The 15,222-nt window shown below is 36.7% G+C and overlaps 1 protein-coding gene across 4 annotated transcripts in view; it reads right to left on the minus strand.

Annotated features, from left to right (window-relative positions):
• LOC126249027 (vinculin) overlaps window positions 1-15,222 on the minus strand; it is a 286,160-nt gene that overhangs the window by 52,579 nt on the left and 218,359 nt on the right. For 2 of the 4 annotated variants that reach the window (XM_049950636.1, XM_049950633.1), the window contains 3 exons: window positions 12,735-12,854; window positions 9,542-9,598; window positions 432-559 (listed from right to left, as the gene is read on the minus strand). In XM_049950636.1, the coding sequence (XP_049806593.1) occupies window positions 432-559; window positions 9,542-9,598; window positions 12,735-12,854 (305 nt within the window). The remainder of the gene's footprint in view (window positions 1-431; window positions 560-9,541; window positions 9,599-12,734; window positions 12,855-15,222) is intronic. The other 2 variants (XM_049950634.1, XM_049950637.1) reach the window with 2 other exon arrangements.

A 15,222-nucleotide genomic window follows, 5' to 3' on the forward strand; every position in this document is an offset into this window, starting at 1 on the left:
ATTCACTTGTTTCACATATGCATTACATATTGTAATAAGATTCTCTGCTCAGGCCGACACGTCAAGACATCACAAACTCGTTCCTGGAGACCCAACGTAATTCCCAATTTACACTCAACTCACACGCTGATTTAATTCTCTCTGATGCCATTAAGATATACTGACACTTACTTTCTGCAGGTTATTTACTGACACAGTTTTGTATGACCATTCAAGAGAGGGCATATCCCATCTTAATAGTCTATTGCTTATACACTAAACCATACAACCTCAGAGTTTGTATTCATTTGATTCACCCTGGGAGCTGCAATTTTCAAAGTTATCAGTGCATGTAACACATGCACGAAAGAGTTTTCACATTTAACTGAATATAACATTGATAATTTATGTCAGTGAAGGTATGAGAGTGATAACACCATAACTATACTTACCATAATAGGTTGATTAGGTAGAGGAGCATGTGAAAACATATCATCTTCATCATCTGTCTCAGGTGGAGGCGGTCTTGGTGGTGGAACTTCCCCTCCAGGCAAAGGTGGTCGTGGTGGAGCGTAATCTGCTTTAACATAACAACTACTAGTGACACATGTAATCAAAAATCACCACATTTGATACAATTAAGAATCAGTGACATTTACTTGATGGAAGCAAGTTTTCCTGCATCAAATCTCATAGTCAAAAGCTCATAGTAACTATCTGAGAAGATGGGGAGGGGGAGAGGGGGAGGGGGGGGGATGTTATGTATCTCGTTCAGTCTACTTTTAGCAACATTCTGCATAGTTAAATGTGAAATATGATAAACTGATATTACGGTCCACGAATCTAACTGAAAATATCATTCTTCATGGGCTGAGAAACGACTTAGGCTGTGAACTTTATCGTATGCAGTACATTTCTGTGCTATGCTGTGCAATAGTGTTACAGAAGACAAGATGTTCTATCAGTTTGATCAGTTAACTTTTTGCTTTTTCAAATCATTCTCTGACTAGTACACTCAGGATTAAATCATTTAAATTGTATTAATAATCACTCCTTTTCTCTTACAGCAAATTTATCTACCATGCTGAAACATCCATTTTCAGATATACTCTTCATATATTGTCTGTATCTGCTTGGCTGTTCATCCCAAAAGCATTAGGATGTTTAAATGCCTTTACACTAAAGATATTAAAAAAATGTTTAAACTTCCACATCTATGCAAATAATTTGTAATGCTGAGAGATAAATCAGTTCATATGGACTAAGCAGTTGGAATGACCAAATGATCTTTGTAAGAAGCTTGAAAAATTGTTTTGAATGATCCACTAACTTTTATTGTGAATATTATTTCTTCCATAGGGTTCCATGTATTTAAATGGAAAAAAAATTGCTGAAACATTAGATATTTAAGAATAATAAATATTAATGCAATAGGAACAGTTGATAGTGAACTTTTAGTGATGTTAGGTGAAAGAGCACTGGTATTGTTACTAGACTCTGGCATCAGTACTGAGATGAGTGTACCAGTGTCGACTGTCAAGAATTTTTTGGTTGCATGGCTGCACCACAGCAGGAATGGATTTCCCTTGACTTGCAAGACCGTCTGGCAGAAGTAAGTTAGGAGGATGGTGTGTGCACTTTCCTGATCCAATCGTGTTGATGTATCTGAAGCTTTTCAGTTGCCACAGTTACTATTACCACACAGTTACTCACTCGCTTTTGATTATTTTTCTGTTTGCTATTGTGGTTTTTTAGTACTTTGCTTTCATATTTTGGATTCCTTTTGGCTTGTCATTTTGGATTTATGTATGGTTTTTGCTGTCATTCACTCGGTCCTTTTGGACACTTTCCATTTTCTCAGAAACTCTCACAATTGTGTAGTATGTTACTAAAAGGGCATTTGTTATACAGAAATACTGAGTTCAGACATCTGATTATGAAAGTTATGAACAACAGCAAAGCAGTTTGCAGCCCAACTAATCATTATTGCAATGTTTTTGACATAGGAAATATGCAGCTTACTCACTGGTAAATGAAATACAAGTCAACAAGAAAAAACAATAATGAAAAGTGACATTAGAAACTTCAGGTATACCAACAGTTGCCAGCCATTTATGAGGGGTAATCATAAAGTCTTAATTATCACCTTGAAAAATAAAGTTATGTAATAAATTGTTTGCTTGTTTGCAGATATATTCCTGCAGTTCTGGTATACACTGAAATCCCCATGCCACAGTACCACAGTACACTGTTAGAGGAGCTAAATCAAAATGGTGCAGCCCATTGATAAAGTGGAGTATAGCAGGTAACTCTTTTTCTTGATTTGAAGGACAACAAAGTTGCAACAACCAATGCCAAATTGGTAGAAGTCTATAGCAACAATGCAATATCATATAACACTGGTTAGGTGATGTAGATGCCTCCAGTGTGGTCCAACTAATCTGAATGATGAAAAATGAAGTGGCAGACCATCTCTAAATGAAGAACCAGGAACTGCAAGAGAAGGAGAAGACCTGGTGCTCAACGACTGGCATATCAAAATTGAGTTGACAGTGAAAAAAGTGAAAATCAGTAACACATCAGTGTTCAACATCTTGCAAAACATTTGGAACTGACAAAGGTCACAGTTCACTGGGTTCTGTTCCTGTTCACACTCATTCAAGGCAGCAGCGAATATGTTGCAGCTGTGTTGGACCAGTGCAAGTGATTTCTTCAGCTTCCAAATTGCCATAAACAAGTGCTGAGTGCATCACTATGATCCTGAAACAAAGGAGCAAAGTAATCAGTGGATACATGTGGATTTACCATCACCAAAAAAGGCTAAAACCCAACAATCATTGGGCTAACAGATTATGTTTGTGAAGAGCAAACAATCACAGGAAAATATTATGAGGTTATGGGAGGCTGTCAAGATGAAATACCACAAAAACCTGTGTAAGAGGATGTTTTTGCTGCACAATGCCGCAGATCACTATATGCACGACAGTCACATATGCTGGTTCTTTGAGCTATCAAACTGCAGCAGGGGCTTTCACAACTAATATTGCAATGCTTTCCATTATCTAGATTTTAAGCCAAGGGGCTTTCACAACTAATATTGCAATGCTTCCTTATCTAGATTTTAAGCCAATGAGGCCTCATCTTCAGATGATTGGTATTTACTGCCACTTCACATTCCAAATACCTAAAGCTGCACCTTAAACAGCTCAAAAGCAAGTTAATGGGGAAAAAATCATTATACAATGACGGGCTGCAATCTTGATTCAAAGCACCTGATAAGTGACCCCAGGCAGTGGAACATTGAAAGATAGGAGGGGAAATAAAATACCTCCCACAGAAGAAAAAGGTTAGAGGGAAAACTCCAATGGCAAATCCAGCTATGATAGGGCCAGCAAGCCAGTAGTGGATAAAATAAGGTTCTCAAACTTGGAACAAGATTTCTAAGAATGGATAAAATGGGAGATTGCCCACCTATTCAGGACTAAGATTTCATAAATTGAACAAACAGATGCTGACAGGGAAAGTGGTGGACTAGCAGTGGACTTTATGAATAGAAGGAGGTGGAATAGTCTAGGATTGTGAGAAACCGGGTGGAAAGGTGAAGGAAGTAGGTAATGGAAGAGTGGATACAGGCTGCACTGGAGTGGAAATGAGGGAGAAGGGAGGCACAGAGTGGCATTAGTTATGAGAGGAGTGTTGAAAGAGATGGTGAAGGGAATAAGTCTCACGATGATAGTCACAGAAAAATGTGAATGGAAAGAAAAAGGAAACACTGCAAGTGTATGCACCACAAATTGGAGATTCTGTTAAAGAAGGGAGGACTTTGAAGAGGAAATGCTGAGAGAACTCACTGGGGAGAAGATTGTGATAAGGAGAGATTTGAATGCACACATGGGCATGGAAAGAGAAGGCAAGAATGGCGTGAGGAAGTATTGGGGAGTGGAAGAACCATGAAGGAGAACTGAGGAAGGAAAATAATTGCTAGACTGAGGGAAAAGAAATGGACTGGCTTCGGGCAACACTTGGTTTAAGAAGAAGGGAAGTTTTAAGGTGATGTGGTGTAGCCAATATTTGTTGAGTAAATCTGCAGTAAACAACAGAATATGTGACCACGACACAAGGAGAACAGTCACAGATGTTAAGGTAATACCTTCTGAAGCCCTAGACAGTGATTACAGACCTGTAGCAGTGATATTTAGGATTAAAGAAGAAAAGAGGGCAGAAAGAAAGGAACAATGTGACAAGGGATTACATGCAGTCAATAGAGGAGGAAAGGGGAAGATTTAAAACAACTACAGTGGAAGCAGCAGAAAAAATGTGTAGAAGAACAACTGATAAAAGAAGGTGCATAGAAACACCTTGGTAGAATGATAGAGTAAGGGAGGAAGTTGCAAAGAAAAACAAAGCATTCTTTATGTGATTGCTAGAGACAACAGAGGAAGGAAAAAGAGAATATGCTAAGAAGAAGGTGGTTAAGAGAGTTCTAGTAGGGGATAAGAAGAAATGAACGGAAGAGTGGGCAAATATGAAGGAAGATGGCAGTCAGAGGAGTAAGAAGAGGTCCTTTATGGAATGTTTACAGCTTAGAATAGATACACTGTGAAAAAGTCAGGAAAATCGATAAAGAAGGAAAGGAAGTTGAGGATGTACAGGAAATCACGGAGATATGGAAGGAATATTTCAAAAACCTCTAATGGAAACATGGAAGAGGAAAATGAGGGGCCTGGGGATGTAGAAAATGTTGAGTTGTACCTAATGTGGACAGAAGTGGAGGACGTGATAAACAACACAAACAGAGGAAAAGCACATGGATTGGATGAACTAAGTGTAGAGATAGTGAAAATAGGTGGTATTGTTGGAGTGCAGTGTTTCTATCAGGTTGTGAGAACAGAATGGAAGAAAAGGTCATATGAAGACTGGAAAAAGGTAATCATAGTGCCAATTTTTAAGAAGATCGGCAGGAAACTTTGTTAAAATTGTAGGGGAGTTATTTTGATGTGCCATGCTGCCATGGTATTTGAGAAGATCCTGGAAAAGAGAGTACGAATGTTATGAGGAAGAAGACTCAGATAAGAACAATATGGGTTTAGACCAGGAAGGTCAACAGTGGATCTAACTTTTCATGAAATACTGCTTCGCGAGAGACTACAAATATGGTAATGATTTAGTAATAATGTCCCCGAACATTGACAAGGCATTTGATAGCGTGAAAATGGGAATTGCATGTCCGAGTATGAGAAGAATAAATGTCATGTGTCAAGGACGTGTGAGTTGTGTAAAAGTAGGAAGGGAGAAGACAGACTGATTAGAACAGAAAAAATAGGTTCAAGTAAGGGAGTACACTATCTCTACTATTTTTGAACACCCTTATGGATGAAATAATAGCAAGAATGCAACTGCAAAAAAGAAATGAAAATATGAAAGCAATGGTGTTTTCAGATAATTAAATGGTGTTGGGAAATGGAAAGGAGAGGTCTAAGAAAGTCTAAATGTATGTGTAGTAGTGGTGGGAAAGTATGAACTGAAATTTAATGCAAAGTAGTATGAAGTGGTTGTGACAACAAGGAATTAGAGTAGTACTGAATTTAAGCACTATAGGGCAAGTACTGAACAAAGAGGAAAGTCTCAAGTACCTGGAGAGCACAATAGAAGACAATGGGTAAGGAATGATATTAATGAGAAAGAAAGGTAAGCACATGCGATTTCTGAAGAGTGTAAGAAATCTGGTATGGAATAAGAATGAACCACCAAAGAGCAAGCAAGCAAAACCTAAAAACAAAAATAAACATGTGACTGAGGACCAAACAACACCACAAATGAAAGGAATTTCTGCAATTTATCTATGACTGTTTCCTCACCAGTTTTGATAAAATGTAGGTCAAACTAATGATAATATTAATATAATTATGTACTATAAGCTTTGGTCAAACATTTTCTTCACTTTAAGAAGTGGCTGTTGCAGTGTTATAGAAAACATACACAAATAGTATTGCAGTATTCTTCTACAAGTCATGTGGCTTCCATGGAGATGTTTATGGCTCTAAATGCACAACTCTGCACTGACAAGGGGTTAATGATGATCTCTGCCTTAGATTAGTGTGTTGCAAAATTTAAATTTATGACTTAAATCACCACATGACTATGACGACTTAAATTTACAGTATATGAGTATCACATTTCATTTAGTATCAATACAATTAAAGACTGTGTAATAATAAAAATAGTAATAATTACTGCTATCACCACCACCACCACCACCACCACCACCACCACCACTAGAACTACTGCTGCTGTATCCACTACAGTTGCTGCAGCACAATAATGACCAGAGATCACAAATCAGTAAATAAACACGTTCCCACATTTGAATGTAGAATAAATTTAATTTTCATATGAAGCACATGCATTAAAGTCATTTGCTTAACACTGAAAACAATTAAGCATGCACATATAAAAGATTAGTATGAGCAATACATTTCAGCACAGAAGTAAGATGGGCAGAACAATCATGTAAATCTTGGAATACTTACCATGCACACTAGACTAATTAAAGAAACCAAAATCAAGTACCTGCATGGCAGGTAGATTTTCAGACAGTGCAGACTACATCAAGAAAATTGCTGTCAATGCAGGACTTCCATTTACTGAAAATATCATTGTAAGTCAGATTACTTATGTACTTAGGAGTGTACAAATAATACTGAGAAACATGGATCCACGTGCATTTCAATGCTTTTTGTACCTGTGTCTTTAAGTATATTTCTACCTGTTCTTTGGTTTTCTTCATTTTGAGTTTTACACCGAAGACCACAGCCATGTGCAGATTTTCTTCTAAATTTGTATTTTGTTCATAATGTCTCACACCCAAAACTTATCTTAATTAATAGTTTTGAATATTTGAAAACTTTTGGGTGGTAGTTAGTGTAAACTATCACATAATACTTTGTACCATATTTACAATGATCAACGGATGACTATAATGTGAGTGAGTATAGTGTCTGTAAGGAAGAGAGAGGAATGAAAGAAACATCAAAGTGCAATAGTCAGTTCATTAATTATTTCACAAAAAGGAATCTATCATAACAAGCTACAAAAATCATTCCATTGTTTCCTAAGTCATTATGTGTAAGCAACTTCAGTTGATCGCCAAATTCTTTCCCTGTTTATTTCATAGAAAACAAATATTGTATTTTTCATATTGTAGCTTTAGTTGAAGACCCATAACATGTACACACTGAAGCCAAGTCAGGACTATATTATGAAATACTACATGGTATAATAAGAAAAAGAAATATTATGAAGTGTCCGGAATGATTTAAGCCAACAACCAACAGGTATGACAGAAAAGACTATTCCCTAAATTGAGGGGGGGGGGGGGGAGGTGGAGAGAGGGAGAGAGATACGGGAAATCATCATAAAACTGAATGGTGTTGAACAATACAACAATCCTAGAGCAAGTGCAAAGTTTTCAAGTGAATACAACAGACTGAAGCGTATCCACCATGATTGAGCATTGTGGACAAAAAAATGTGGTATCAAACACCACAATAGCTGGATATTAATTAGCACCTGTAATTGTGCCTGAATGCTAGATGAAGAGTTTGCTACAGCTGTTCAGATTTCTATGGACTACAGCAATACACATTATAAAAGAAACAGAGAGATACGAAATGTATGTAGACAAGGAGGACTATCAAAGAGAAACAGTTTTATTAGTTAACTATGCCATAATATGTACAAAGAAATCAGTTTCAGAAAGCAAAGAAGATTTTGAAGGACATAATGCTGTACTGCATTCAAAATTTTTGGGGCCATCAGTGAACAGAAAAAGGTTATGCTGTAACAGTCACACGAAGAATACGCAATGAAAGTAAGAAAAGCTGGGTAAATCATATAGACCTTAATTCTTGAGACACAGAAATGATGATAAAGAATATGACAATTCAAAGGGCATGTACTGTATGCAATGAAATGTTACAAAATATTACAGTTACAAAAATCACTGAGACATAATTCAATATCTTTCCTTCTCATCCCGTATGGTAAGTATCCCCTGACCTGCAGTTCTGGGTGACTTTTTCAAAATCTACCCTTTTACCTAGACCTCTCCAGTCCTTTTCCTTCTTCCCCTTCAACCCTTATGCCTGAAGAAGGAGCTACTGGGTCCAAAAGCTTGCTAATCTCCACGTCTTTTATGTGTGTGTTCTGCTGCCACTTGGTGGGTAGATTTTTTATCTATCCAATTAAATAATATATATAGCCTATTGCTCACCATACTAGCCATCTCTCCCCCCCTCCCCAGCAATCTTATATTTATTAGTCTAGACTGCCATACCATATATGAAAAATCAGAATGAGAGAGAGAGAGAGAGAGAGAGAGAGAGAGAGAGAGAGAGATAAAATGGAAAAATATGAGTAAAAAGAAAAGAAAATAATGCAAACTAACCAACCCTGGTGTAATCTGAATCACATGGGGCAAACTGTTTAACAAATGCAGTTACAGAAAGAAAGAATAAATACAGAATGCTTTAATTACTTTGATAAGGGCTATTATTATGCAATTCACAGATATCATACACAATAATGCGAGTATATATACATATTGCTTATAATTCTTATGATTTACTTTTCTGTAAATTTCACTGCATTTAGTATAATACCATCACTTATACTTTCCCCTTTCATACTCACCTCAACTCATAAAAATGAGTTGCACAATGATTACGTCAGTTACTCTGTAAAATTACAGGAAGGTAGTGTGAACAAATCTTTCAAACAAAATTCTGAAGTCACAACAAACCTCTTAGAATGACACACAAATTAAACAATATGATTACATTATTTCACTCTTTCAAAAGCTGACCATATACTGAACCAAGCAGAATTTATTAAATAATTAGATGGATGAGATGTATCTTCCACCATAAGGAAGAGTCTTTTTTATATCTGATATCACATTGAAAGACATCAACTAATTTTCAGTACCAATGAAAAGAATGAACATTTGAGAAATAGTGCAGACTTGGATTTCTGGATACAACACGTGCTTGTTCTTATCCACAGGGTAATGCTTTCTGTTGCAGAGTGCACATACCCACATTGCTTGCATGCTTCAGAATAATTCAATGAAAAAGTTTCATCCAGTTGAGAACAATTTCTGAGAGGAAGGGCAATGCATGCAGCTACTCTGGTTTGAAAACAATGCAATAACCAAACTGGATTATAGTCCAGTATCAATCCTGATGAGCAAAATGCTTAAAAATTGTTTTTGGAACGTGCAATTTTAGAAAATTGTGACATGCAATAAATCGTGCAACCAGTAGGTCAAATGTTGACTGTGAAGGCTGATCAAAGTTCTGCACCTGTAACTGCATTCTGAGTCCATTTGCATAGAAAACATATGCACAAACTACAAAACAACAAAAATATTCTCTGCATGTATTTATATAACAATGGCAGGAAATGCTCATGTGATCATGACTATCCATTCTAAAGCATAAATTTTTTTCTTGAACCATGAACAGCCTTACAATAACCTGACCCAACCTTTGTTGAAGTATACCTCGTCCAGAGAAATCATCGGGTGACAGTTCTTGGTATAAGAGGTCTGCATTTTCGCCTGGAGAAACAGAAATACCATGCTGTTTACAACAGAGGGCAAGTTGATTTTTCATTTTATGTACTTTTATTTTTCTCACTTTTACAAATAACATTAAATTCAATAAGGGTCAAACACTTCATCCTGCATTCAGTGCTTCTTGCGAATTATGCTACAAACTGTACAGGGGACGGACAAAATAATATGAACATGATATATCCAGAAATCTTTTCCATCATATTCATAAAGTATTAATGCTTTACTTCTCCCCACTACCTCTCCTCATGTTATTGCTGTTGTCTCATGTTGAGCTCCTATCAAATCGATCTCTCAGACTTCGTAACAAGAGCTACTTCTTATTGGTGCCCTATTAATGAGTGAATGTGCTATGATGTTGGCAAATTTAGGTGTATTTAGTGTTTTCGTGTCTTGCCGCAGTGGATACACCGGTTCCCGTGAGATCAACGAAGTTAAGCGGTGTAGGGCGTGGCCGGCACTTGTATCGGTGACCATCCAGGCCGCTATGCACTGTTGCCATTTTTTGGGGTGCACTCAGCCTCGTGATGCCGATTGAGGAGCTACTCGACCGAATAGTAGCGGCTTCGGTCAAGAATATCATCATAACAGCCGGGAGAGCGGTGTGCTGACCCCACGCCTCTCCTATCCGCATCCTCCACTGAGGATGACGTGGCGGTTGGATGGTCCCGGTAGGCCACAAGACGGAGTGCTTTAGTGTTACCATAGCAGACAGAAACCAATTCCTTAAAACAACTGTAAAAGAAAAACTAAACTTCCTCTTAGAGGTAACTTGTCAATTTTATTGCCTCCTGCCTCCAACAAGATCACCAATACCAGAAAAATGCATCCCTGGCTTAGTACGCCTCTCGAAAATGCAGTTTCACTTGAAACAAGAACTGGTGGGGGGGATTGGTAGAACTCCTACTATTCAATCTCTTCTAAACAAGGTGAATGCAGAGAAGCTGCAATCACTGGTGCAAACAATTAAAAACATGGACTGCCAACTGATGGAAACATGGGAAACATGTAGTGAGGTCTGACACTTTTACTTTTACCTTGTTGGTTGGCACACGATATATCTACGTATGCCATACAAGAGCGCAACTTCGCAATACAAACCATTCTCTTCCATCAGTGAAGCATGGATGTTATGTAATGATTTGGAAGGCTACATACAGTTTGCATTGGACCTTATGATCATGAAGGAAAAAAAAAATTACTTAAATGGTTTGTGAAACCATTTGCGTGATCATGTGGACTGAAGTTCACAAAATAATAATGCGGCTGGAGATAATCTTGAGTGATTTAATGCTCATGAGGCTGATATATCTCATCTTTCCACATGTTGGCGAGAGCCAGATTTGAATATCACTGAGCCTTCTTTTTTTTTTTTTTTTTTTTTTTTTTCTTTACACGTCAAGTTCCACAGGGACCAAACTGAGGAGCAAATCTCCAAGGTCATGGAACATGTCAGTACATGAAATTATGACGTAAAAGTAATAACAGATAAAAATAAAATGTTTATGAATCCAAAAAAGTCAAGCCATAAGTTTAAGTAAATGCAATCAACAATATAACATAAGACTCAGCTTAATTTTTCAAGCAATTCCTCAACAGAATAGGAGTGACCCATGAATTTGAAAGCATGCAGATTACTGCAATCAATAGGGCTGTTTTATTGATCAGAGGTGGCCCTAAATCATCTTGGCTGACTGTTAATATTATTTTCTCCAACTCCTGTACAGACAGAGATTCTTTTCCTTGTGATGCTCACTACATTCTAAAGTAAGACAAATCATAGTAATAATAAGCTGAATTATCTTTAAATAGTTTAAAGGCTTGTAGTTTTTTTGGAAATATTCTAATAGTGAATACCTATTGCTAGCAGCTTTTGTATGTAGTGAAATACAAAGAAGAGTAACTAAATGAATAGCACCAAAAAATGGTATTATGTCTGAATTTACACATAATTCTGATGGTTAACTGAACACACACTCTTAATATAGTTTGCATGGTCAAACATTGATGTCTTGGAGGACAAAACTACTACCTACTGTACCAGCATAAAGATGTGCCTAAGCATACAGGAAGTTCCGTCCACATGGAAAAAGTTGGGAGTCTATGCACCCACCATTCCTCACACAGTCATTGTAGCAACTGAAGATATCCCCTTAAAAGATGGGTGATGGATGACTATTCAATTTCTGTCCCACAAACTGGGGCATCTATGTGAAAGAGGACAGTCTTTTGTTGATAAATCTATATTTTACTTCTTTCAGAATGTCTTCAGAACATAGAATTTCATTATATTCATTTGCTGTAGCGTGGGCTGATGGGAGATGGTATTGCATTCCTCTCCCCTCAAGTGATTAACAGCAAATATTAGCCATGAAATTATGTTGTATCCCTGCCTTTGACTACAACCTCTAGATTTAAAACTTGTAGATCTAAAATGTTGCCATAAACTTTGAACTACAAAGTATATCTAAGAACAAATGAAGACACTGCTTCAGTTTATACAGTCACAAGATATTATTTATAACATTATATTTTGTATTGATATGCCAAACAGATAATCAATCAATTCTTAGACCACACATTAGAGAAAATTTCAATTTTTATTCTACAGTTAATTTTCTTACAAGTGCACTGACACAGAAAAAGTTACAGGATCCGAAGAAATAGCTACTTTTACAATCACATAACTTCAATTCTAAGGCTCTCTCTCACAACTAGTCACTACTTAAACTCCATTTGTTGACTCTCAGACACGCAAAAATAGTGAGCAGTATGTTTACAAGGATAAGGAAAAAACTTTATAAAATGCACATCAAACAAACTGCAATATATGATTTAACACTAATATGGGATGAGCCAACTCCTTATGTAAATGTACATTGTTAGGAAGTTCACATGAAAAATTGGAGTGCACGCACAGAGAGAGAGAGAGAGAGAGAGAGAGAGAGAGAGAGAGAGAGAGAGAGAGAGAGAGAGAGATTATTATTACTATTATTATTATTATTTTTTTTTTTTTTCATTTTCAGATTACCATACTACAAATACCATCAAGTCCATGAAAACCCCCACTAAGCTGCTTCAGTTTCAATATATCAAGGAAAGATGACCCACATGTGCGTACCTCGAGCCCATTTGGGCAGAGGGCTGAGGGCAGCAGAACTGTGGGGTCGTGATCCGACAGGTGAAGCAGAAGTAGTAGCACCAACGTCCGATCCAAGCTGCTCACGGAGAGGCTGTCCCACTGTGCCACACACACTTCATTCTCATAACTTCAGCTTTAAAAATTTTTCATAAAACATTCGAACCATAAATACAGAACCATTACTTATAGTAATTTGTCAATGATAAATTGTTTTTACTTAACTTTTTAAATAGTAATTAAATATTTATCCATGTTTCACTAGAAAATGATTACTGCAAGGACAAAATCAAAGAATCCTTGCTTGTCGCTTTAGTATACTTCTGTGCCATGATTTCTCTGTCTTAATCTGAATATGAAGGAATAAATCCAATACGAAAAAGTGACAGTAAAGTTTTGAAGGGCAATGAGACAAAGTATGCAAAGAACTCTTTGACACTAGGATATTTTTAAAGAATACATAAACTATGTGAGTTATGGATTTTATAGTAGTATGACACTCTGCCTTCAGTACCATCATTATGATTATGTGCCTTTTACTTTCAAAAAGTAAATGATAAACATGCAAGGAATAGCAATCACATAAAAAAAATTGCTAATACCTAACAAATATCTAAAATGCGAAGTTCGTTTATCATTAATAGAAACTTCTCTCTTGTATTTTATTTCTTTTCTAAATATGTCTTACATGTGGTCTGTAATGAAAGAATAAATAAACAGGCAGCAAATGTTATCTACTTATGTAGGAACAGAACCGTTTACAATCACACTAACTAATGAGAGAAATCATTCAATAGCAACAGAAGAAAGAGACAGTCTACTTTCAGGTCATCAGAAATACTGAAAATTTGAAATACTGCCAGGACAGGTCTTACTTTTCAGAAAATATTCCATTACTACCACATCACAATAAAAAGCTGGGACAATGGTAACAGAACAGGGAAATGATTTTAGCAGTTTCAAATTTTCTTACTGTATGCCAAAAGTATGTTTTATTGTCTCAATTCAGTGTCAAGGTGCTTGCCTGAAGTAACCTAGAACCACTTAAAGAAATTTAATACAGATTTCATCAAATGAATTTAGCATCTCACAGACTCATTACCTCCCTTAGTTGCCAAAAGCATGCCACATTTAGCATGCTGACAGACTAATGGTATTTTAAATACAACAATCGTTACAGTCCAAAAGTTTGGAAAAATACAAGCATAGTACGAACTACTAAATGAGCCTTGCGATCACTTACGTGGCACCAGTAATCTATTGAAGACGTCACTAATGTGGTAACTCACTTTGTAAGTTATGGTACCAATTTCCACTGTAATTACCAGATGTTGTTGGCATAAAAATACCACACATTACAGAATCAACAACAAATTGTGAAACTACGATGGAATAATAAGAGTGTGACATTGATGCTATATAGATATAAGTAAACAAATCGACAAGCAAAAACAAATCACTCTTGTGTTAACATTGTGTAAAGCCACCTTGAGCCCAAATAGGAGCTCCAATAGGTAAAATCATCATCAAAGAGGCATTCATTATGTTTTGAAATATTACTTTCTTGTGCCCATTGGTGTGGTGGTTTTCCTTACATCTTACAGAGGCCAGTAACAGGTCATTCTTAAGTGGCAACAAGACAACAAGACATTCGATACATGTCAGCTTGCAATGTCTGAAAAATAGGAAGGTCAAGGGAGAAACATTTTGTGGTGTGCTGTGAAGAAGTAGTTGACATGAGTGTCCTATGGTTCCCATTTTATTGTAACAATCTGGTGTCAGTTGAATGCTGTGACTTGAGCAAGAGGCTTTGGGGGTATCTGCAGTTCTCAATAACCACAACTGTGTGTCTACTCTTTGACGTGGATAATTCTTCAAAAAATATATTAAAACATTCTAAATTGTTGATATCTTAAAATCAACAATGAGAGCTGGAATAGAACCGAATGCATGGAAAAGTGCAACAGGTGTATAGCCCGCAAAGTTTTGCTTGCCAGGAGATAAACTGATGCCTCCTTTTAGATTAGGCGATCACAATGTTCCAGTATACATATTTAAGCATCACTCTCAATGAACATAAAGCATGACAACACAGTGTGCCTTGGCTATTTTTGATCTACATCAAAACACAGCATATACACTGTAAGGTCAAATTTCCTTCAAGATGTGATGTCTGCACTGTATAGCTTACAACATGTTACATGATGTTATCTAGATACATAAGGGTACTGACATACAATCTGTATGCATTTCACTCACCTCTTTCAGTGACAAAAAGAGTTATTTCTCCTGGTTCCAAACAAGGATGCTCATCAAATTTTGGCTTGAGATTGGCACTACTAAAAGTTTGTAAGTAAACCAAGTATGAACTATCATAGTGGGAAGTTTACAGTTTAACATGAGACTGATGTCAAATGTGAAAATTGATGATGACTGAGCATGTTGGACCGCTACTGATTTGTGACAGCAG

This window comes from Schistocerca nitens, chromosome 3 (assembly GCF_023898315.1).
Source record: "Schistocerca nitens isolate TAMUIC-IGC-003100 chromosome 3, iqSchNite1.1, whole genome shotgun sequence".
Taxonomy (NCBI): Eukaryota; Metazoa; Arthropoda; class Insecta; order Orthoptera; family Acrididae; genus Schistocerca; species Schistocerca nitens.